The sequence below is a fragment of the Salmo salar genome, chromosome ssa27 (genome assembly GCF_905237065.1).
Source record: "Salmo salar chromosome ssa27, Ssal_v3.1, whole genome shotgun sequence".
NCBI lineage: Eukaryota > Metazoa > Chordata > Actinopteri > Salmoniformes > Salmonidae > Salmo > Salmo salar.
The window spans coordinates 22,426,869-22,452,785 of NC_059468.1; the positions used below are offsets into that span (position 1 = coordinate 22,426,869).

The 25,917-nt window shown below is 45.3% G+C and overlaps 1 protein-coding gene across 1 annotated transcript; it reads left to right on the plus strand.

Annotated features, from left to right (window-relative positions):
* The first annotated feature begins 984 nt into the window (after positions 1-984).
* On the plus strand, positions 985-24,176 carry LOC106588697 (ubiquitin-conjugating enzyme E2Q-like protein 1). The gene is made up of 3 exons (XM_014177961.2): positions 985-1,361; positions 1,679-2,603; positions 24,001-24,176. The coding sequence occupies exons 2-3, from the start codon at positions 1,872-1,874 to the stop codon at positions 24,130-24,132; spliced, it is 864 nt and encodes a 287-aa protein (XP_014033436.1). The 5' UTR covers positions 985-1,361; positions 1,679-1,871; the 3' UTR covers positions 24,133-24,176.
* Positions 24,177-25,917: the final 1,741 nt, after the last annotated feature.

Sequence of the window (25,917 nt, forward strand, 5' to 3'; positions counted from 1 at the left end):
TTTTACCAAAACAGAGGCAGGGCGACTGCAAATGCAGCATACAGCATTAATTTTCACATGTAAATAGCAAAGCATGCCATTCCATGAGCGCAGCATACATTTTTCAACTCGAATCAATGAGCCCAATCAGTCCTCCATGACAACAAAATCATAAACAACAGAGTAGGCTGGCTAATAAGTCCTTAGTTTTGGGGTTATGCTCAGGTAAAACAATTTGGCTAATCTATACTTCCATATTTCCAAGTCCTATTCTTGAAGATCAAGGGGTATAACATTTACTGGAATGACTGGAATTCTGATAGACTTTGGTTTTTAATGTAAAAATATAATTTAATCTTGTTATTATATGTAGTTGAAAGTGATGGGTTAGAAGAAGCCAACATAATCAACCCATAAAGTAAAATGTAACAATATCCATATATGTCCAGCTATGTGAACTTTAACATTGATTTATCCTGCAGTAGATGTCGTTTAAGTGGTAACATACCTTTTTGTCTTCTTCTAATGCCTCATATTTAAGGGGAAAAGGATCTAAAAGTAACAGAATGTAATCAGATTACATTACTGAGTTTAGGTAATCCCAAAATTACATTACTGATTACAATTTTGGACCGATAACTAGTAACTGTAACGGTTTACATTTAGAAAGTAACCTACACAACCCTACTGTTAGTATACCTGTTGTTTACGAAGCAATGCCAAATAACATTTTAATTGATTCACCAACAGCCCAATAACATTTATTGTGATTGGGTTGCAAAATCAACACAGAACAGTACCCTCAAACACAAATGTACCACAACACCTGATGTCCCACTAATGCTGACATCACCCTACTTTCTGACTTGACTGGAATTGAAGGGAATTGACCCCAACCCTGAGTCATATAGGCCTGGAAAGTGGAGAAAACGGCCATATGTATCGGCTATGATAGGATGACATTGGCTAAAAAGCCCAGCCCACTTTCACTCTCTCCTCTTCCGTCCACATCTATCGCTCTCACTCCTGTCCACATCATTATCCATTCCAACAAGGTAGAGCGGCCAAAGCCAACCCACGTCTGGCTGGTCGTTCCGTTCCGCTACTGCTATTTGTGTGTGAGTGAGCGCAGCGAGCTAACGAGGATTGTGTGAGTCCTCGCCAAGGATTAGTGGAGTTGGTTTGTCCTCAGTAGATACAGTGTCGCGGCAGCTGCAGTTACATCAAAGGCTTTAGCTCGCTCTTCCAGGTCACATCAACGGGAACGTTGCTGGATAGTAACCGTTTGATATCCCTCTCCACTGTAATAGCTGCTGCCAGTGCTGCTGCAGATTCGCCTTTTCGTCGCCAAGGCTACATTTTTCCGAACGGACGTATAAATGGTAAGTCGATGTGCAGGCTATATTAAAATAGAGAAGCTATTCTATGTGTTTTCTATATTCGTTTCTAACATACATAATAGTGTATAGGCTTATTTCAAAGCATCTATCTATTCGGTGCGCTTTGTTGCCTATTGGATAAGAGCAGAGATATTAAGCAACCATTGCAACTAGGAATGCAGTCAATAGCCACAACACAGTCAGTCCACTAGGCTAATATTGAATATGATTATTTTTTATATTCAGTGGCAGATTTATTAGACTGCAAATCGATTAGACAGCAGTTCATTGGTTTATTCATGGCTTGTGTGTTTTTTCAGTCGGACCTCATCGGAATGATGCACTGAAGAAAGACTAGGCTACATGCAAGCGTCTGTCCAGAGGCTGCAGTATAGCTGAGCGATTGCGGCACACTGTTGACGTTTTTTTTTACGGTTTCACAGTCTAACATCAGTGGTTGGCTGTTAAGGGAGAATCGTGCATTTTGATCGCCCTGCGCTCGGCGAAAACATAATGGCCACTCTACTGCGGAAAATCGGTCTGATTCGTCTTCACGACCGGGACACAGAGGACCCCAAGCATCACCAGGGCTCGCTAAAGGGAACCAAGGGGAACACGAAGAACACTAAGCAGCACTGTCAGACCACCAACGAGACGAACAACCTCCTCAGCACCCCCGAGATCAAAGCGAAAAAGCTGGACCAGCACAACAGCAAGGACAAACCGTCCGTAAAGGATAAGCAACAGGGCAAGGACGCCAATGAGAAACAGCAGATGGGAGGCGGAGGAGGAGGAGGTGGGATCGGGGTTGGAAAATCAGCGACCAGTGCCTCAATACCACCACTAGCCCCTCACCGGCAGCACTGCACCCAAGTCCGGACGAGGAGACTTATGAAGGAACTCCAGGAGATCCGGCGGTTGGGAGACAACTTTATAACGGTCGAGCTGGTCGACGACAATCTATTTGACTGGAACGTCAAGCTCCACCAGGTGGACAAAGACTCGGCGCTGTGGCAGGACATGAAAGAAACAAACACCGAGTTCATTCTGCTGAATGTCTCTTTCCCCGACAATTTCCCGTTCTCTCCGCCATTCATGCGGGTTCTCACCCCCCGGTTGGAAAACGGGTACGTTCTGGACGGTGGAGCGATATGTATGGAGTTGTTAACCCCCCGCGGATGGTCCAGCGCCTACACAGTGGAAGCCGTGATGAGACAATTTGCGGCAAGTCTGGTAAAAGGACAGGTGAGGATATTTGTTTTGTTAATGCATTCTTCCCGTGTGTGTTTTGGAACATCAGACGCAGCGGACGCTGAATATTTAGTGTTGAATGTTCATACATGACACTCATGCAACATGCATAATGTTAATTTAGTGAACCCATACTGCATAATGCCTGTCAATACGAAGTAGTTGCAGCTAGGTCACCCATGATACAAGTCAGTATTCGACGTCCATCCATGATACAAGTCAGTATTCGACGTCCATTCATGTCTGAGCACTGTTACCTTCAAGTAGGTTTCTGTTTTTCTACTGCGTTGTGTACACGGAAGGGCAAAAGCACCTGCTCTGATTTCAAAGGTTGCAAGTTGGAATCCAGTAATAGAAAGTTGTTTTTGAGATTTCTGTTTTAACCCTATCCCAAACGTTAGCCCGTACTTTAGGATTTCGGAGTTAATGCCTTAATTTAACCTTAAACACTTAGAAATTTGATCTTTGCAACAATTTCGAAATTTGAAGCTTGAGAAACTTGGATGAACGTCTAATACTGTCAGGAGACTGTGCGAGTTAGTTACAGCTTGCCATTGCTCATATCTGCCAAACTGAGCAGAATCAGAATGGTGTTTTACTGTGATACAGATCTCATATAGTGAGACCTATATCTCTCCCCCAGCTCTGAGAGAGAGAAAGGGAGAGGCGGGAATCCATCTCCCCATCTTAGACGTGATTAATCTTTAGCTGTGACATTACAGACGCCATTTCGCTACTGTGCTCTGAATGTTCTCTACTCCGTGTGAGATGTATATTCCTCCTCCTATCTCCTCATTGGAATGCATCATATTTTATCACCTCCAGAAAGGGGGAAATAAATGTCTACCATAGAATGACAAGGTCACTCCAGATAATCTAGTTGTTGGCCAGATATAGAATACATGTGTATGGGGGTTTAATTTCCTCAAGCCTACAGGAATGATTTGAAATCATAGATGTAAAAAATGTACTAAAACATGTAATTAAACTACTGCAGGTAGCCTATAAAGTCATTGGAACCACATTGACCAAGCATCATCCAGTCAGTCAGTGGCTTGTCTCCCCTCTACCTGTCCTGTCCTCTTTGACAGATACGGACTGAGCAGAACCTATGTAAATCAGACACTGCAACATTCTCACCCCCTCTGTCATCAAATATGATCATTTCCCTACAATTTATCATGTTTGTTGACCTGATCCTATTCAATCAGTACGCTGATGCATGAAATGCACCACATGAACAAGTAGAGCATTTCATGCATTAGAACGTTATTGCTTGTCATTCCTTGAATCTAGCTGCTTTGACTGACGGTTTGGGTTCGCCAGTCACATGTGACGTCATTGTTATGATAGCGTTATGACAGGGGGAATTTATGTAAGCATGTCATGTGATTTCCCTCCAATGACCTAAGAGTGGTAGTTTTTCCCTTTTCTCTTTGATGATGTAACGGAATTTCAGTTGAATTCCAGTTGACATTGGGTCATGCAGGTGTTATTATAGGTCTATTAAATGCATGAATTATTAGAGAGGAAGAAACATATGCTTAGTCTAATGGACAATGTAAAGCAAAGGTATGTGTGGTGGTTCAGTTTTCAATATTATGCATTGATATCGTGCATATCACTTCAAATAATTCAGGTACATTGACACATAAGATGTGGTCACAATTGTAAATGCATGGGCAATGTAAGGAAAAACACCCAAAAGGATCCATAGCAAAGACTAGCAAAGACAATAATATAGATTGGTGATGTACACATCATCTCAAGTATTTCATTTACACTTAATACATTTATAATGTATTACGAGCCAATTAGATCCTAATGATGCATTGTGAGCAGAAGCAGCTGTGAAGGTAGTGGTCCTCATCTCCATCCCACTGGTTGAGGCCTTAAGGCTCGTGAGGGAGACCCAAATAACATGACTGGAAATGGTCTCCGGGGGGACTTGTGATAGGTATTTAGCTTCAAGGGTCATCTTTACTTTCAAAATTGCACACATGCACACGCACGCATGCACACACACACACACACAGACACACACACCAACACACACACATTCAGTATTCAGAGTACACCATTTTCTTTTTTTTCAGTATCAGCCAAGACAGAACATCACAAGGTTCTAGAATTGACTCGCGACAGCGAAGACCTTTTGTCATCATCTGGATTAGTCGGTTATTCTTTCCATCTTATCTCTGATTACACTCTGATGGGGAGATAGTAAGAGAGAGAGAGAATGAGAAAGAGAGAGAGCGAGAGAGAGAGAGAGGAGCAGCTCTGCAGTCAGTATACACTAATTACTTCCCAGTGCCTTCCTCCTCCAGTTTGCTAATGAAAACAATATTGATTAATTATGCAAGTGCGTGCGTGTGCATGCGCATGTGTCTTTGCTTGTGCATCTCTGTATGTGTGTATCCTAATTTCCCATGTGATTGGTTTGCCATATCCTGAATGTGAAACTAACACAAAGTAATTCCTCCTCTAGTGCCACCAGTACTGCTACTCTGTGGTTCCCTGTGGTGGTTCTGCTTGAGATAGAAATGATCACCTCCAATAACAACCATCTCCTGAATGGGACGATGATGTAATTACTGAGTAGAAAGACAATAGATTCCCATGGCTGTGACCCCAGGGTAGCAGAAGAAGACTAGGTTTTTAGATTGAAGATGGTTCTTTAATTTGACAGTACCAGAGTTCATATCTTAGAGGGAATATTCTATAAGTGGTGCTCAAGCTGTAGAACATGTGAGCTGCACCGCTCCAATTCAATCACTGAATGGTTTTTAGAAGTGGTTTGACCTTGGGTGATTATCAGCATTATCAAATCAAATAAATTTTCATTTGTCTGTGCCGTAAATAACAATAGCGGGGCTATATACAGGGGGAACCGGTGTCGAGGTAATTGAGGTAATATGTACATGTAGGTAGAGTTATTAAAGTGACTATGCATAGATAATAACAGAGAGTAGCAGCAGCGTAGAAGAGGGTGGGGGGGGGGGGGGCAATGCAAATAGTCTGGGTAGCCATTTGATTAGCTGTTCAGGAGTCTTATGGCTTGGGTGTAGAAGCTGTTTAGAAGCCTCTTGGACCTAGACTTGGTGCTCCAGAAATACGAGCCATCATTAATATTGTAAAATCCGGAAACGATCATTTCGAAAACAAAACTTTTATTCTTTCAGTGAAATACGGAACCGTTCCATATTTTATCGAACGGGTGGCAACCCTAAGTCTAAATATTGCTGTTACATTGCACAATCTTCAATGTTATGTCATAATTATGTAAAATTCTGGCAAATTAATTACGGTCTTTGTTAGGAAGAAATGGTCTTCACACAGTTCGCAACGAGCCAGGCGGCCCAAACTGCTGCATATACCCTGACTCTGCTTGCACTGTACGCAAGAGGAGTGACACAATTTCCCTAGTTAATATTGCCTGCTAACATGAATTTCTTTTCACTAAATATGCAGGTTTAAGAAAATATACGTGTATTGATTTTAAGAAAGGCATTGATGTTTATGGTTAGGTACATTGGTGCAACGAGTGTGCTTTTTTCATAAATGCGCTTTTGTTAAATCATCATCCGTTTGGCGAAGTAGGCTGTGATTCGATGATAAATTAACAGTCACCGCATTGATTAAATGCAACGCTGGACAAGCTAGTTAAACTAGTGATATCATCAACCATGTGGTGTCACGTCCTGACCCTAGTAAGATGTCATTTTCTATAGTAGAGTAGGGCAGGGCGTGACGGGGTGTTTTGGGTTGTTCTATGTTTTCTATTTCTATGTTTAAGTTCTAGTTTTCTATTTCTATGTTGGGATTGTTTGGGGTTGATCTCTAATTGGAGGCAGCTGATCCTCATTGCCTCTGATTAGAGATCATATTTAAGTAGGGGTTTTTCTCATTGTTGTTTGTGTGTTATTATCTTTTGAGTAGTGTGTTTTCCTCTCTGCGTCACGGTTTGTTGTTTTTGTATATTCTAGTATTTAAGTGTATTGCATTCAGTTTCACGTTGAAGAAATATGTGGAACTACGAACACGCTGCATTTTGGTCCGCTCCTTCGAACAGCCGTGACAGAATAACCCACCATAAAAGGATCAAGCGGCGTGAGGAGAAGTACTTGGAGTCGTGGACTTGGGAGGAAATATTAGACGGTAAAGGACCCTGGAGCCAGGCTGGGGAGTATCGTCGCCCGAAGGAGGAACTAGAGGAAGACAAGAGGGAGCGACGTTACTATGAAGCACTATATCCACCTATAATCAAGGTGGAGAGGCAGCCCCATAATTCTTTGGGGGTGGGGGCGTAAGGGCAGTTTGTCAACATCAGGGGGGAGCCCTGATCGAACTTCCTGTGAGAGCCGTGGAGCAGACAGAAGTCAGTACAGGAGTCAAGCGCGGAGCTCGACGCGAGATTTCGAAGGGAAGTACTGGCAGAAAGTGCAAGGCGGAGCGGGCGTGCGGAGGAGCGAGCGATGAGTTACTGTGTGGTGCGCACTATATCGCCCATACGCACTCACAGCCCGGTGCGGTCAGTGCAAGCTCCTCGCCGGTGTAGGGCGAAGATGGTTATTGAACCCGGAAGGAGTAGGCCTGCTCAGCATGCCAGGTCCCCAGTTCGCCTACATAGCCCAGAACGTCCTGTTCCTGCTCCCTGCACTCGTCTTGAGGTGCGTGTTACCAGTCTGGCGCCACCTAAGCCAGTTCCACGCATCAGACCTCCAGTGCGCATACCCAGTCCGGAGTGTCCTGTCCCTGCTCCCTGCACAAGTCCTGAGGTGTGTGTTACCAGTCTGGAGCCACCCAAGCCAGTACCACGCACCAAGTCTCCAGTACGTATCCATTACCCGGTACAGCCAGTGCCTGCTGTGAGCACTCGGCCCTTAGTTTGTCTCCCCAGTCCGGTGAGACCGATTCCTGCTCCTCGCACTCTCCCTCCAGTGCTCATTCATAACCCGGTACAGCCAGTGCCTGCTGTGAGCACTCAGCCCTTAATGCGTCTCCCCAGTCCGGTGAGACCGATTCCTGCTCCTCGCACTATTCCTCCAGTGCGCAGCCATAACCCGGTACAGCCAGTGCCTGCAGTGAGCTCTCGGCCCTTAGTACGTCTCCCCAGTCCGGTGAGACCGATTCCTGCTCCTCGCACTCTCCCTCCAGTGCGCCTCCATAGCCTAGTATGTCCTGTGCCTGCTCCCCGCACTCGCCCTGAGGTGCGTGTTACTAGTCTGGCGCCTCCTATGCCAGCTCCATGCATCAGGCCTCCAGTGCGCCTGCCCAGTCCGGGGTGTCCTGTTCCTGCTCCCTGCACTCGACCTGAGGTGCGTGTTACCAGTCTGGCGCCACCTATGCCAGTCCCACGCATCGGACCTCCAGTGCGCATCCCTAGTCCGGAGCCTCCAACGACGCTCCTCAGCCCGGAGCCTCCTGCGATGCTCCTCAGCCCGGAGCCTCCAGCGACGCTCCTCAGCCCGGAGCCCTCAGCGGTGGTCTGCAGCCAAGAGCCTTCAGCGGTGGTCTGCAACCAAGAGCCTTCAGCGCTGGTCTGCAACCCAGAGCCTTCAGCGCTGGTCTGCAACCCAGAGCCTTCAGCGGTGGTCTGCAACCCAGAGCCTTCAGCGGGGGTCTGCAACCCAGAGCCTTCAGCGGGGGTCTGCAACCCAGAGCCTTCAGCGGGGGTCTGCAACCCAGAGCCTTCAGCGGCGGTCTGCAACCCAGAGCCTTCAGCGGGGGTCTGCAACCCAGAGCCTTCAGCGCTGGTCTGCAACCCAGAGCCTTCAGCGGTGGTCTGCAACCCAGAGCCTTCAGCGGGTGTCTGCAACCCAGAGCCTTCAGCGGCGGTCTGCAACCCAGAGCCTTCAGCGGGGGTCTGCAACCCAGAGCCTTCAGCGCTGGTCTGCAACCCAGAGCCTTCAGCGGGGTCTGCAACCCAGAGCCTTCAGCGGGGGTCTGCAACCCAGAGCCTTCAGCGGCGGTCTGCAACCCAGAGCCTTCAGCGGGGGTCTGCAACCCAGAGCCTTCAGCGGTGGTCTGCAGCCCAGAGTCTTCAGCGGCGGCCTTTAGCCCAGAGTCTTCAGCGGCGGTTGGTGGTCCGAAGCATCCGGCGATGATCCATGGTCTGGTTCCTCCTGACATACAGAAGCGGGGGGGATCAGCGGGCGGTGGGGGTACTACGCCCGGAACCAGAGCCGTCGCCATAGACATTAGTCACCCACCCTACCCTCCCTTTGTGTTTTGTGTTTGTTTTTTTGTTTTTTTTGGGGGGTTTTTTTGCGTTCGGAGTCTGCACCTTTGGGGGGGGGGTACTGTCACGTCCTGACCCTAGTAAGATGTCATTTTCTATAGTAGAGTAGGGCAGGGCATGACAGGGGGGTGTTTTGGGTTGTTCTATGTTTTCTATTTCTATGTTGGGATTGTTTGGGGTTGATCTCTAATTGGAGGCAGCTGATCCTCATTGCCTCTGATTAGAGATCATATTTGAGTAGGGGTTTTTCTCATTGTTGTTTGTGGGTTATTATCTTTTGAGTAGTGTGTTTTCCTCTCTGCGTCACGGTTTGTTGTTTTTGTATATTCTAGTATTTAAGTGTATTGCATTCAGTTTCACGTTTAAGAAATATGTGGAACTACGAACACGCTGCATTTTGGTCCGCTCCTTTGAACAGTCGTGACATGTGGTTAACTAGTGATTATGTTAAGATTGATAGTTTTTTATAAGATACGTTTAATGCTAACTAGCAACTTACCTTGGCTCCTTGCTGCACTCGCGTAACAGGTGGTCAGCCTGCCACGCAGTCTCTTCGTGGATTGTAATGTAATCGGCCGTAAATCGGCGTCCAAAAATGCCGTTTACCGATTGTTATGAAAACTTGAAATCAGCCTTTGCGGTCGGTGGCCGAGCTGTTGCCATAGCAGGCATTGATGCAACCAGTCAGGATGCTCTCGATGGTGCAGCTGTAAAACCTTTTGAGGATCTGAGGACCCATGCCAAATCTTTTCAGTCTCCTGGGGGAGACTGTCGTTTCCTCTTCACAACTGTCATGGTGTGCTTGGACCATGTTAGTTTGTTGGTGATGTGGAAGCCCAGGAACTTGAAGCTCTCAACCTGCTCCACTACAGCCCCGTCGATGAGAATGGGGGCGTGCTCGGTTCTTCTTTTCCTGTAGTCCACAATCATCTTCTTTGTCTTGATCACGTTGAGGGAGAGGTTGTTGTGTAAGTGTCAGGTCTCTGACCTCCTTCCTATAGGCTGTCTCATCGTTGTCGGTGATCAGGCCTACCACTGTTGTGTCATCAGCAAACTTAATGATAGTGTTGGAGGTGTGCCTGGCGGTGCAGTCATGAGTGAACAGGGACTGAGCACGCACCCCTGAGAGGCCCCCGTGTTGAGGATCAGCATGGCGGATGTGTTGTTACCTACCCTTACCACCTGGGGGCAGCCCATCAGGAAGTCCAGGATCTAGTTGCAGAGGGAGGTGTTTAGTCCCAGGGTCCTTAGCTTAGTGATGAGCTTTGAGGGCACTATGGTGTTGAACGCTGAGATGTAGTCAATGAATAGCATTCTCACATAGGTGTTCCTTTAGTCCAGGTGTGAAAGGGCAGTGTGGAGTGCAATAGAGATGGCATCATCTGTGGATCTTTGATTTATTTTTTTATTTCACCTTTATTTAACCAGGTAGGCCAGTTGAGAACAAGTTCTCATTTACAACTGCGACCTGGCCAAGATAAAGCAAAGCAGTGCGACAAAAACAACAACACAGAGTTACACATAAACAAATGTACAGTCAATAACACAATAGAAAAATGTGCAGTGTGTGCAAATGTAGAAGAGTAGGGAGGTAAGGCTATAAATAGGCCATGGAGGCGAAATAATTACACTTTAGCTTTAACACTGGAGTGATAGATGTGCAGATTATGATGTGCAAGTAGAGAATAGAGATACTGGAGTGCAAAAGAGGATAAGTAATAATATGGGGATGAGGTAGTTGGGTGTGCTATTTACAGATTGGCTGTGTACAGGTACAGTGATCGGTAAGCTGCTCTGACAGCTGATGCTTAAAGTTAGAGAGGGAGATATAAGACTCCAGCTTCAGTGATTTTTGCAATTCGTTCCAGTCATTGGCATCAGAGAACTGAAAGGAAAGGCGGCCAAAGGAAGTGTTGGCTTTGGGGATGACCAGTGAAATATACCTGCTGGAGCTTGTGCTACGGGTGGGTGTTGCTATGGTGACCAGTAAGCTGAGATAAGGCGGGGCTTTACGTAGCATAGACTTATAGATGACCTGGAGCCAGTGGGTTTGGCGAGGAATATGTAGTGATGGCCAGCCAACAACATCATACAGGTCGCAGTGGTGGGTAGTATATGGGGCTTTGGTGACAAAATGGATGGCACTGTGATAGGCTACATCCAGATTGCTGAGTAGAGTGTTGGAGGCTATTTTGTAAATGACATCGCCGAAGTCAAGGATCGGTAGGATAGTCAGTTTTACGAGAGTATGTTTGGCAGCATGAGTGAAGGAGAATATGTTGCGAAATATGAAACTGATTCTAGATTTCATTTTGGATTGGAGATGTTTAATGTGAGTCTGGAAGGAGAGTTTACAGTCTAACCAGACACCTAGGCATTTGTAGTTGTCCACATATTCTAAGTCAGAACCGTCCAGAGTAGTGATGCTAGACGGATGGGCAGGTGCGGGCAGCAATCGGTTGAAGAGCATGCACTTAGTTGTACTTGCATTTAAAAGCAGTTGGAGGCCTCGGAAGGAGTGTTGTATGGCATTGAAGCTTGTTTGGAGGTTTGTTAGCACAGTGTCCAAAGAAGGGCCAGATGTATGCAGAATGGTGTCGTCTGTGTAGAGGTAGATCAGAGAATCACTAGCAGCAAGAGCGACATCATTGATATATACAGATCTGTTGGTGCGCTATGCAAATTGGAGTTGGTCTAGGGTTTCTGGGATAATGATGTTGATGTGAGCCATGACCAGCCTTTCAAAGCATTTCATGGCTACAGACGTGAGTGCTACGGGTCGTTAGTCATTTAGGTAGGTTACCTTAGTGTTCTAGGGCACAGGGACTATGGTGGTCTGCTTGAAACATGTAGGTATTACAGATTCAGACAAGGAGAGGTTGAAAATGTCAGTGAAGACACTTGCCAGTTAGTCAGCGCATGCTCGGAGTACACATTATCGCACGTTAACACAGCTAATAAGGGCAGCGGTCATGACGGCCATGAACATAACCACGTCCAGAGAGGACCTTTGTTGAATTAAGACCAAATTCACTCTCAAATGTTTTGCTTTTCTACACTTCATCTTCTACCAGGAAGATATTATTAAAAGTCTAGAAACCCTTTATATTCAGTACCAGTCAAACGTTTGGACACACCTACTCATTCCAGGTTTTTCTTTATTTTTACTATTTTCTGCATTGTAGAATAATAGTCAAGACATCAAAACTATGAAATTACACATGTTGTAACCAAAAAAAGTGTTAAACATATCAAAATATATTTTAGATTTTAGATTCTTCAAAGTAGCCACCTTGCCTTGATGAGAGCTTTGCACACTTGGCATTCTCTCAACCAGCTTCATGAGGAAGTCACCTGGAATGAATTTAAATTAACAGGTGTGCCTTGTTAAAAGTACATTTGTGGAATTTCTTTCCTTCTTAATGCATTTGAGCCAATCAGTTGTGTTGTGACAAGGTAGGGGTGGTATACAGAATATAGCTGTCATAGGCATCGTAAGGATTGGACCAAAGCGCAGCGGGTAAAGTGCTCATCTTCTTAATTTATTTAAAGATAACACTTGAACAAAATAAACAAAACGACGAAACAGTTCCGTAAGGCAACACAGGCTATACAGGAAAACAACCACCCACAAAACACAAGTGAAACAAACAACTAAATATGGCCTCCAATTAGAGACAACGACAACCAGCTGCCTGTAATTGGAGGTCATTGCCAAAAACCCAACATAGAAATAGAAAACTAGATATAAACATAGAAATAGATAACATAGAACCTAAACCCCAAAACACACAAAACAAACACCCCCTGCCACGCCCTGCCAAATAACCCCTCTTACTGGTCAGGACGTGACAGTACCCCCCCCCCCAAAGGTGCAGACCCCAAATGCACCTCAAAAACAAAAACAACCCCAAACTTAAAGGGAGGGAAAGGAGGGTGGCCACCGTCAACGATGGTCCCTGTGCTACACCCCCCCTTCCCAATCCTCCCACTACGGAGGTGGCTCTGGCTCTGGGCGTAGCTCCCCTTCAGAAGACTACGGGCTGAGGAGCGTCGCTGGAGGCTCAGGGCTGAGGAGCGTCGCTGGAGGCTCCGGGCTGAAGAGCGTCGCTGGAGGCTCCGGGCTGAAGAGCGTCTCTGTAGGTTCTGGACTGGGGAACTTCGCTGCAGGCTCCGTGCCATGGGTCATCACTACTGGTTCCGCGTCATGGATAATCACTGGAGGCTTTGTGCCATGGATCATCACTGGAGGCTCCGGGCCATGGGTTGCCATATCATCACTGGAGGCTTTGGCTCCGGATCATCACTGGAGGCTGCGTGCCATGGATTAACACTACAGGCTCCGGGCCATGGATCATCACTGGAGGCTTCATTCCATGGATTATCGCTGGAGACGTCGGACCATTGACCATCATTAGAGGCTTCCTTCGGGGCGCTGGAACTTGTCTCACCGGACTGGGGAGACGTACTTCGGACCGCGTGCTCACAGCAGGCACCGGCCTTACAGGGCTATGGTGGCGCACTGGAGGTAGAGTGCGCGGAGCAGGCACAGGGTACACTGGGTCTTGGAGGCACACTGGAGGTCTGGAGCGCACGGCCTGCACAACCCGTCCTGGCTGGATGGTCACTGTAACCCGGCACGGGCGGAGCGCTGGCACAGGGCGAACTGGGCTGTGCTGGGGAATGAGGGCTGCTGTGCGTAGAGCAGGCGCAAGGTAAACTGGGCCGAGGAGACGCACTGGAGACCAGATCTGTTGTGCCGGCACACTTCTTCCTGGCTGCCGGCCAACTCTCGCCCAGCAACGCTGCGGAGCCCTTATTTGCCGCACCGGACTGTGTGTGCTTATGGGCGACACCGTGCTCATTTCTGCGTAACAAGGTGCTTGCTTGATCCGTCGCTCCCCATAATAAGCATGGGGAGTTAGCACAGGTCTCCAACCTGACTCTGCCAAACTCCCCGTGTGCCCCCCCCAAAATGGAGGCTCAGGGCTGAGGAGCGTCGCTGGAGGCTCCGGGCTGAAGAGCGTCGCTGGAGGCTCCGGGCTGAAGAGCGTCTCTGTAGGTTCTGGACTGATATAAACATAGAAATAGATAACATAGAACCTAAACCCCAAAACACCGAAACACACAAAACAAACACCCCCTGCCACGCCCTGACCAAACTACAATGACAAATAACCCCTTTTACTGGTCAGGACGTGACAATAGCCCTATTTGGTAAAAGACCAAGTCCATATTATGGCAAGAACGGCTCAAATAAGCAAAGAGAAACAACAGTCCATCATTACTCTAAGACATGAAGGTCAGTCAATTTCAAGTGCAGTCGCAACAACCATCAAGCGCTATGATGAAACTGGCTCTCATGAGAACCGCCACTGGAAAGGAAGACCCAGAGTTACCTCTGCTGCAGAGGATAAATTAATTAGAGTTAACTGCACTTCAGATTGCAGCGCAAATAAATGCTTCACAAAGTTCAACTAACAGACACATCTCAACATCAAGTATTCAGAGGAGACCGCGCGAATCAGGTCTTCATGGTCGAATTGTTGCAAAGAAACCACTACTAAAGGACACCAATAATAAGAAGAAACTTGCTTGGGCCAAGAAACACGAGCAATGGACATTAGACCGGTGGATATCTGTCCTTTGTTCTGATGAGTCCAAATGTAAGAATTTTGGTTCCAACCGCCGTGTCTTAGTGAGACGCAGAGTAGGTGAACGGATGATCTCCGCATGTGTGGTTCCCACCATGAAGCATGGAGGAGGTGGATGTGATGGTGTGGGGGTGCTTTGCTGGTGACACTGTCTGTGATTTATTTAGAATTCAAGGCACACTTAACCAGCATGGCTACCACAGCATTTGGCTGCGATACGCCATCCCATCTGGTTTGCGCTTAGTGGGACTATCATCTGTTTTTCAACAGGACAATGACCCAACACACCTCCAGACTGTGTAAGGGCTATTTGACCAAAAAGGAGAGTGATGGTGTGCTGTATCAGATGACCTGGCCTCCACAATCCTCCGACGTCAACCCAATTGAGATGGTTTGGGATGAGTTGGACCGCAGAGTGAAGGAAAAGCAGCCAACAAGTGCTCAGCATATGTGGGAACTCCTTCAAGACTGTTGGAAAAGCATTCCAGGTGAAGCTGGTTGAGATAATGCTGTTTTGGTTACTACATGATTCCATATGTGTTATTTCATAGTTTTGATGTCTTCACTATTATTCTACAATGTAGATAAGTCAAAATAAAGAAAAACCCTTGAATGAGTAGGTGGGTCCAAACTTTTGACTGGTGCTGTATCTACTTGCGTGTTGCACAAGCTACACACAGTCAGACATCACTAAACCCACAACGATTTGCATATTACACATGAATCTCCACAGTCAACAAGTCTTCAGTGATGTGTTGACAATATCCCCAGCTCTCCAGTCCCATAGCATGTTTCTCTAGCTTGATCCGGTTCTCTGGCACATGTAGCTAGGCGTTACGCAATAATCCCAAGCGCAAAGCCTCTTACCAAGATACACTGGGGCCCTGATCGGAGCGCCCGCCGCCCAGCCCATTGATCTCCATTCACAAGATTACCCATCAACCACTTCACTTCACACAACGGACAAGTGTGTGTCACTGTGGATGTGAGCAAGCAAAGGAGAGAAGGCTTAAGTGAACTAGATTAACAATGATAGACAACTGTAGTGTACAGCCTCAAGCACACTCTGGATGTAACACACACACACACACACACACACACACACACACACACACACACACACACACACACACACACAAGCACACCTCTCTCTCTTTTCCCCATCTCTCTCTTTATCCATCTTTCTCTCTCCATCTCTCTCTTGCTCCTTCTTTCTCTTCCTCTCTCTCTCTCTCTCTCCCTCCGTCTCTCACCCTCTCTCTCTGTCTCTCTCTCTTTCTATCTCTCTCTCTCTCGCTCTCTCTGTTATTTCAGTCTTGTTAAGCGTCAGTCAGCCCGGACATGCCTGGGACAGGAACGAGTTGTTTCAGTCCCTATTTTGTCCACACACACACACACACACACACACACACACACACACACACACACACACACACACACACACACACACACACACACAGGAAGGAAGGAAGGAAATACCCATTGCACAGGTCAGACAGGACGGAAATAATCGTCACACAGCCAAGGGGAAGGAAATAATCGCTGCGCAGTGGCTAGGGGGACAGACATAATCGTCACACGTTAATGGAGTGTGCTGGCCGGTGGAGTGATATTGTTGATTGATGTAATGTAAACAATTAGGTAGTCAGTCTCTACATCGCTCTCTTCCAGGCAGTGTTGATTAGGGGAAATAAGGCTTAGCTCTCAAATGGCTGTGATATCCAGTTTATTTAAATCAGTGCAAGACAATTCAGGAAATTGTTTTGAATGTCATTTGTTAATTGTTTAATTGGTCATAATTGATGAGGTTGATGAATTTAGCTGTGCATGCGTGTGTGTGTGTATTGTAATTGCTCTAATAATGGTTGTGTGTTAAACCAGTGGCCACTGGCCAGTTGTCCTCTGGTATTAATCACCACGGTAATGACACTTCTCATTCGCCCTGGCAACCTCTCTCCATGGCAAAGATGGCCACAAACCTTGTCGGGCTGTAACCAATGATGTATATAAACCCTGGATTTTTGATGCTATTTATTAGCCATTGAGAGGCTTTGAAGCCACCGGTCGGCCATATTGGCACTCCCTAGTAGGAGCAGTCCTCCATAGGAATGAATGGAATTCTATAGTATTTCAATTTAATGTTTCAAGTATTTTTGGTTGTAGTGGGGACAGTAACAATAGTAATCTCCAAAAACTATACTTTAAGGGTAATGATTTTATATAATTTTTAAAAAATGTTTGGCTCATATAATATCATTTAAAAGTATGCATTAAGGTGTCTATAATATAATAAATGTGTCAAAAAGTAATGTTGACATTAATAAATGCATTTCTATAGCTTTCAAAATATTTTTTTACAACGGTGGGGGAGTGCCGAGATGGAGGCACAGTGGCTTCAAAACTATGCCCCCTGCCAGTTATCTAGTGGATATATAAATCAGTGGTTGTAACAGAGTCAACTGGCACATTATTAAAACACAGACATGATTATACCAAGGTAACGATTAGTTAGGCAAGCTAAACAGTCTCACCCAGTTGAGCTTTCACCTCTCTGGAATGGGTCCTAGGTTTCAGGAATTCAATGAGTTATTGATAAGAGGCTTTGTCTGTCTCGAAGTCATAAGTCTTCAACTGGATTATTTTGCCTGGTAAAATACCAAGACATTTCCCTCACTTTTCAACTCGTTTTAGTGGTTTTGAGAAAGGGTGGCCATTACTGCTGACACAGTGTCTTTAGTGAGCATCTCAATTAGGGATACACGATATATTGGTGAACATATCAGAATCGGCCGATATTAGCTAACATCGGTATTGGCCGATGTCTAGTTTAACGCCCGATGTGCAAAACCGATGTCAAAGGTGACATGCATACGTATATAACGAAGGTACATGACGTAATGACTCCACGTAAAATGTTGCGCTATACGTGCAACACAGCATTCCTAACCTAGCCCACAATGTCTGCTGTGTGGATCGAACAATCAACAAGTCAAGCAGTCATTTGAAAGAGTAAGAACATTTCAGCGAGACAACTCAAAGGCGAAATCCATTAAAGCCAAGATAATGGAAGTCATTGCCCTTGACAATCAACCGTTCTCTGACGTGGGTGATGATGGCTTTCGCCGACTGGTCGAGCACCGGTTAACACTACCAAGTGCACTATTTTTCCGATGTTGCCCTACCGGAGTTACACAGTAATTGCGTCACTGCTACACAGTAATAGTAATAGCGTCACAACATACATTCAATGGAACGCCGTTTGGGTCTTTGCGTGTCAAAAAAGATATAGTAGCACTGTCAAAGCTGTACAAAACAGTCTGCAAACAAGCAAACACCGGCCACGAACGATGTGTTTACAATACCGCGTTGGTAATAAAACATAATTTGTTTGACCGCAACTTCTGGGATAGCTAACTTTAGCTTGGTACCTAGCTAGCACCAATACAACCAGCCTGAAAACAATGACCAGTAGAAACTGCAGTCATTTTCATTATTCTTAGCAATGATTTAGGAATCCTTGTGAGTAAGTATTAGCTAGGTTGCCACTTGTTGTTCGCCTATTGAAATTTAACTTCAGTTCATGAAAATAAATAGCTAACCAGCTACTTATCCCTGTTGCCAAAGCTAACGTTATAAGCAGCCAGCTAGCTTCATCTGGCTAGTGAGGTTCGACCGGACCGGGTTATGTGTTGTGAAGCTAGCCACAATAAGGATTAGGCACAATAGTGGAATTTGCGATTTGCCTTCAAAATAAAAGTATGGCATAATTCTACTATTTGTATTCATTTGCGTCACTGTCAATGACAGGCTTTTATTTTGAAGGCTAACTGAAAAGTCCACTGTTGTGGCTAATCCTTACGTATCGATGAATCATTGTGACATATGAAATACGATTGATAGTGTAATCAATGTGTAATAACTACATATAAAATGTATGAATGCATTAAATAATTATGTGACGTGCAGTCATATTCAGGTCCTGATTGGTCAACAAGCTTAATTGACACGTCAAATAGTGTTATTTGACACATAAAATAGTGTTAAATAGTATATTTTTTGACACACAAAGACCCAAATGGCGTTCCATAGAAATCCTGGTTGAGAATGAAACGACTGAACAAATGAACAACAACACAACACAGCAAGTAAGTGAAAGAAATAGGTTTTGATTATGTTTTACAGGTAATGGGGACATACATAAATGCCAACAAAATAATTATTTAACGCATTCATACATTTTATATGTAGTTATTACACATTGATTACACTATCAATCGTATTTCATATGTCACAATGATTCATCGATACGTAAGGATTAGCCACAACAGTGGACTTTTCGGTTAGCCTTCAAAATAAAAGCATGTCATTGACAGTGACGCAAATGAACACAAATAGTAGATTTATGCCATACTTTTATTTTGAAGGCTAACCGAAAAGTCCACTATTGTGCCTAATCCTTATTGTGGCTAGCTTCACAACACATAGTCCGGTCGAGCCTCACTAGCCAGATGAAGCTAGCTGGCTGCTTATAACGTTAGCTTTGGGCAACAGGGTTAAGTAGCTGGCTAGCTATTTATTTTGGTCAGTGTGGTGTGTGTGTGTGTAACCTTTAATTAACTAGGCAAATCAGTTAACAACAAATTCTTATTTACAATGACGGCCTACCCCAGCCAAACCCAGACGACGCTAGGCCAATTGTGCGCCGCCCTATGGGACTCCCAATTACAGCCGGATGTGATACAACCTGGATTCGAACCAAGGACTATAATGACGCCTCTTGCACTGAGATGCAGTGCCTTAGACCGCTGCGTCCATGTGTGTGTGTTAACTATTTAACTGTACTAGAATGTTCAAAAGGCCGCTAAAATTGTCAATATCGGTTATCGGTATCGTTTTTTTTTGTCAAGGAAAATATTGGATATCGGTATCGGCCAAAAATGTCATATCGGTGCATCACTAATCTCAATAGTCTATGGGAGAATCTGAATTACATACCCCTCACATCATCTCTCTCCTTGCCCCTTTCTCAAAACCCATTGGATGAGAAAGCCAGAGGTCCCTTCGCTCTAACCTTCTCCTCCAATGGGTTTTGAGAAGGAGGTGAGAAGAGAGGAGAGCGGACGTATGCATTTGAGATTCTCTCTATAGTAGGCCTACTACTACTCTAACTATTGAGATACAGCCTTAATGTCTTTGTATGTCTCCTCTGAGAGACAGGAGAAAGGTCTCTCCTTCTGAGCTGATGATCCTCCTGTTCTTATTATGTTCCTGTTCTAGTCTGTCTGAGTCACTGAGTCTCATTAACCAGCGCATTTAGACATGGAAACTGTGTTCCTAATCACCTGACCACTCAGCATTATGACCCCATCCTACTCATCCTCAGAATCTTTGAGACACAAAATGTCCGACCAGACAACAAGCCTGCCATTTGACACAAAATGGCTGAATCTGAAACAGAGTCTCAATTGATACCCTGTTCCACACATAGTGCACTACTTTTGACCAGACAAAGAATGGTTCTGAAATTGCATCCTAAGGTAATGCACAATATAAGGAATAGGGTGCTATTTCAGATGCTTTTACGCTACTGCTACTCTCTGTTCATCATATATGCATAGTGACTTTAACCATATCTACATGTACATACTACCTCAATCAGCCTGACTAACCGGTGTCTGTATTTAACCTCACTACTTTTATAGCCTCCCTACTGTATATAGCCTGTCTTTTTACTGTTGTTTTATTTCTTTACCTACCTATTGTTCACCTAATACCTTTTTTGCACTACTGGTTAGAGCCTGTAAGTAAGCATTTCACTGTAAGGTCTACACCTGTTGTATTCGGTGCACGTGACAAATGAACTTTGATTTGATTTGATTTGCAGATAGAGTCATCATCGTGCACTACATTTGACCAGAGCCTTACTGAGATCCCTTTGACGCAAAATGACCGTCCAGACACACGAACCTCTCGTTTAATACATTACCTTTTAATGTGGTTTGAGTGTGACCAATGGAAACTGATTTACTGTGGTGGTGGCAAGGAGCCATTCTGGCCTGTGTTCTCTTTCTCTCTCTCGCTCTCTGTCTCTCTCTCTCTCTCTCGCTTTTTCTCTCTCGCTTTCTTTGTCTCTCTCTCGCTTTCTCTGTCTCTTTTCCTCTCTCTCGCTCTCTCCCTCCCTCCCTCTCTCTCTCTCTTTCTCTGTCTCTCTCTCCCTCCCTCTCTCTCTCTCTCTCTCTCTCTCTCTCTCTCTCTCTTTCTCTGTCTCTCACTTCCTCCCCCTCTCTATCTCTCTCTTTCTCTGTGTGTGTGTGTGAGTTGACTCTTCAAAGCGTTTTGCTCCAGAGGTGAATCATAAATTAGATGATGTAATTTAAGACAACACACAACGCCTCCAAAAGCAGAATCAGCCATGCATCTTATATTAGCTCAGTATGCCCCTTATTGTGGCTCTGAGGCTAAATATTAATATTTTGAAGATAAAGTCAGGGCTTTTTTGTTTTGTCATTTTGTTCTCCCACCCACACAATCCTCTTTAGAGAAGACTGAGCCACTGTTGCTAAGAGATCATCCCAGCTTTAGCGTCACATGCAACGCCTACACTCACTTCTTTCCTCATCTGCCACATACTGTATATTATTAGCCTTTGTGTGTGTAGGAAATACAGTTGTTGTTTTTTTTACCAAGATGGGAGATTGTGTTTGGATGGAATTGCTTCTTTGACCAACTCAATTGTTTATAGGACGCTTTTTGCAGCCATCGCAAGAATATCATCTCCTATATTTATAGCTTTTCATATTTGTGATGTTGAAATGTTTCATTGTTGGCTCTGAGAAGAGGATCTAGTCTCCGAGTAGCTCCTTCTCTCTGGCAATCGAGAGTGACATCTTAAAAGGTTTTTCTCTCCTTTCTCTTTCCTTCAACATTAATGTTGCAACAGCATCCATAGCACCTGAGCTGTCACCACCAAAACCGTGGTCATGTATAAACTATATATACAAAAGTGTATGGACGCCCCTTCAAATTAGTTTATGGTCTTAGGGAAGAACTCAATTACTTTCAACGTGGCACCACCATCGGATGCCACCTTTCCAACTAGTCAGTTTGTCAAATTTCTGCCCTGCTAGAGCAGCCCCGTTCAACTGTAAGTGCTGTTATTGTGAAGTGGAAATGTCTAGGAGCAACAACGGCTCAGCCGCAAAGTGGTAGGCCACACATTCTCACGGAACGGGACCACTGAGTGCTGAAGCACATAGGTCATAATAATCATCTGTCTGAAATTGAGTTCCAAACTGCTGGAAGCAACTTCAGCACAAGAACTGTTCGTCGGGATCTTCATGAAATGGGTTTCCATGGCCGAGCAGCCGCACACAAGCCTAAGATCACCATGCGCAATACCAAGCGTCAGCTGAAGTGGTGTAAAGCTCGCCGCCATTGGACTCTAGAGCAGTGGAAATGCATTCTCTGGAGTGATGAATTACGCTTCACCATCTGGCAGTCCGATGGACGAATCTGTGTTTGACGGATGCCAGGAGAACGCTACCTGCCCGAATGCATAGTGCCAACTGTAAAGTTTGGTGGAGGAGGAATAATGGTCTGGGAAGGCCCTTTCCTGTTTCAGCATGACAATGCCCCCATTCACAAAACATGATCCATACAGAATTTGTAAATAATTAATAAATAAATAAAATATTTATAAAAACCTTGGATGGCTTGTTTATTTTATCACATTTAATTAGATAATAGCATAACTTTCCCCATTCAAGAGAGTGAAAGACGTTGTGTTTACACAGCCATCTGTCACGTCCTGACCATAGAAAGATGTTATTTTCTATGGTAGAGTAGGTCGGGGCGTGACAGGGGGGTTTTCTAGTGTAGTTTTTCTATGTTGTCATGTTCTAGTTTTGTATTTCTATGTTGGGTTTTGTTTGGGATGATCTCCAATTAGAGGCAGCTGGTCCTCGTTGTCTCTAATTGGAGATCATACTTAAGTAGGGTTTTTTTTCTACCAGGGTTTGTGGGAGATTGTTTTTGAGTTTGTGTATGTTTCAACTCTGCGTCACGGTTTGTTTTGTTATTCAGTTTATTTATATGTATTGCATAGTTTCGCAGTTAAAATAAAATGTGGAACGACACACATGCTGCACACCGCCCTAACACTTCAGCTACACTACCCATGTCACTTAATGTGACAGTCTACCTGCTACACAGAAAACAACCAAAATCAACTTTATTTTTCATTATTTCAATTCACAAGATAGAATGAAAGTGCGCGTCAGCCAATGAGAATTTAAGCTGGCTGATTCTTGAGCTTGGACGCAATGCAATGCGAGCAGCATAGTAGCTTTCATTTTTTTTTTTTTTTAAAGCATCCCCTCAATGGCTGATGGCTGATGGCTGATATATAGCAGGGCCGTAAGAACCCAATTCAGTTTTTGTTCTTCATATCTGATCTTTTTTTCAGTCCATTTTCTGTCACTGTTCCATTACATTTTGGGTGGTTGTTTTGGTAACAGCAAGTCATGTGGAAAAAATCTGCGTCCAGACTGAGGTTGCATAATGGATCAGAGTTCATTGGGAACCACATACAAATGTGGTACAAACCAGAACTCAAAAGATCAGATGTGTTTTTTGTTGTTGTTGCTGTTTACACATTGGGAAAAATATAAGATACTATATGTACTGTATCAAATATGACAAATAATTGGCAAAAGATCAGAGTTGGGATTCCTTTGAGATCGGTGTGGGGTTCAGCGTCGAGATCGGTGTGGAAGAACTTGACTGGCCTGCACAGAGCCCTGACCTCAACCCCATTGAACACCTTTGGGATGAATTGGAACACCGACTGTGAGCCAGGCCTAATCGCCCAAAATCAGTGCCTGACCTATTGTGGCTGAATGGAAGTAAGTCCCCGCAGCAATGTTCCAACGTCTAGTAGAAAGCCTCCCCAGAAGAATGGAGTCTGTTATAGCAGCAAAGGGGGGACCAACTCCATATTAATGCCCATGATTTTGGAATGAGATGTTCGATGAGCAGGTGTTGACATATTTTTGGTTATGTAGTGTATGTTATTATTCACCTGTCAAATTATTTTACCATTCATCCTTATGAGGATATTCCTCCTTTAGATGCAGTACTGGTGACATAAGGGTGTTGAATATCTGTGACAAGGAAGTGTTTTTTTACGTAAAGAGCTGACTTGTGTAGTCACCTTGGGGAGTTGGACCGAGGGAGCTTGTGGAAGGATGGTTGATGGTTGTGGGTCCCTCTTTTCTCAGTATAATTGACTCAGTGAGGTGTTGAATGCAGATGATACTGTACTCATTCTCACTCCCTCTCTCTCTCTTTCTGTGTGGGTGTGTTTTCAATGTATCAATGGCGTCAATTCCCTACTAATCATCTCTCCCTCCCTCCCTCCCTCCCTCCCTCCCTCCCTCCCTCCCTCCCTCCCTCCCTCCCTCCCTCCCTCCCTCCCTCTCTTTCTCTCTCTCCGTAGGGGCGTATCTGCAGAAAAGCAGGGAAGTCCAAGAAGGCGTTTAGCCGCAAAGAGGCGGAGGCCACCTTTAAGAGTCTGGTGAAGACCCACGAGAAGTACGGCTGGGTCTCCCCCCCTGTGTCTGACGGCTGAGGAGATGGGCCGGCCATGACGCTAGCTAGCCATGCTAACCATGACACACCACGCTAACTCAACTCCTCCTTGACCATACCACTCCACCGCTCCAGTTGTTTTCGGTTGCTTTGGGTTTTTTCTTGTTGTTGTTTTGATCAGCTCACTGAGACTTCAGAAGGAACAAATGAAGGAACGCTCGCCTACTTCGTCTTCACTTTGCCGATAATCGTCATAATCTCGTCATCATCAAGCCTCCCTCCAGCGCTGCACTCCTCCCTCCCTCCTCTCTCTCTGTGTTCATCCCTCCTTCGGCTGAGTAGAAGGTTCTGCGGGATGTGCGTGAACTGACTTATTCAGGAAAGTGTGTGTGTGTGTGTGTGTGTCCACGGAGTGTTTGTCACAGCGGTTGATGGATTGGGTTTCCGACACACGCACACACACACCAACCACACACCCACACCCACTGTGTGGGGATTTGTGGAAAGACTGTGAAAGACTACTGAGAAGAGGGAGATGTATCCCCTCTCCTCTTTTATCCCACCCTCCCATCTCACCTTCCTTCCTGTCCTCTTTTATCCCACCCTCCCATCTCACCTTCCTTCCTGTCCTCTTTTATCCCACCCTCCCATCTCACCTTCCTTCCTCTCCTCTTTTATCCCACCCTCCCATCTCACCTTCCTTCCTCTCCTCTTTTATCCCACCCTCCCATCTCACCTTCCTTCCTGTCCTCTTTTATCCCACCCTCCCATCTCACCTTCCTTCCTCTCCTCTTTTATCCCACCCTCCCATCTCACCTTCCTTCCTGTCCTCTTTTATCCAACCCTCCCATCTCATCTCACCTTCCTTCCTGTCCTCTTTTATCCCACCCTCCCATCTCACCTTCCTTCCTCTCATCCCTCATCGCTCTGTCTAAGCTGACACTACAATGCACTGAACTGAAGTCCATCCAGTCTGCCTGATTGTTTAAATACAGACCAGGCTGTTGATGTTTAACAGACAGGCAGTGCAGGACGGCAGCTCATGCATTCACCCCTTCATTTTTATTTCATTTTTCTCTCCTCTGTTCTTTTCTTTTGACTGTGCTGTTTTTCACAGTTCAATGCAACATGAAGATTGTAATGTATGTAGAGCTGTGCTCTCTCTCCATCTCGCTATCTATCGTTAATTCTCATCTCTCTCTCGTTCTCGCTCTCTCTTTGTGGCTAAATTTAGACCTCACTGTGTTGCGTAGACGGTTATTGATTTCTAACGAGAGAAAAAAATCACTTGCTTTATATGCAGAGACTGTACGATTAATAGAATGACAGTCAACCACAGCGCTCTCTCTCCCCTCTCTCTCTCTTTCTCTCTCCTCTCTCTCTCTCTCTCTCCTCTCTCTCTGTCTCTCTCTCTCTCTCTCGCGCTCTCTCTCTCGCTCTCTCTCTCGCTCTCTCTCGCTCTCTCTCTAGCTGTCTCGCTCTCTCTCTCTCGCTCTCTCTCTAGCTGTCTCGCTCTCTCTCTCTCGCTGTCTCTCTCTCGCTGTCTCTCTCTCTCTCTCGCTGTCTCTCTCTCTCTCGCTGTCTCTCTCTCTCTCTCTCTCACTGTCTCTCTCTCCTCTCTCTCTTGCTGTCTCTTGCTGTCTCGCTGTCTCTCTCTCCTCTCTCTCACTGTCTCTATCTCTCACTGTCTCTCTCTCCTCTCTCCTCTTTCTCACTGTCTCTCTCTCCTCTCTCTCCTCTCTCTCTCGCTGTTTCTCTCCTCTCTCTCTCTCTTTATCCTCTCTCTCTGGTCATATTATCATGTATAGATGAAGACCAGGAGCTA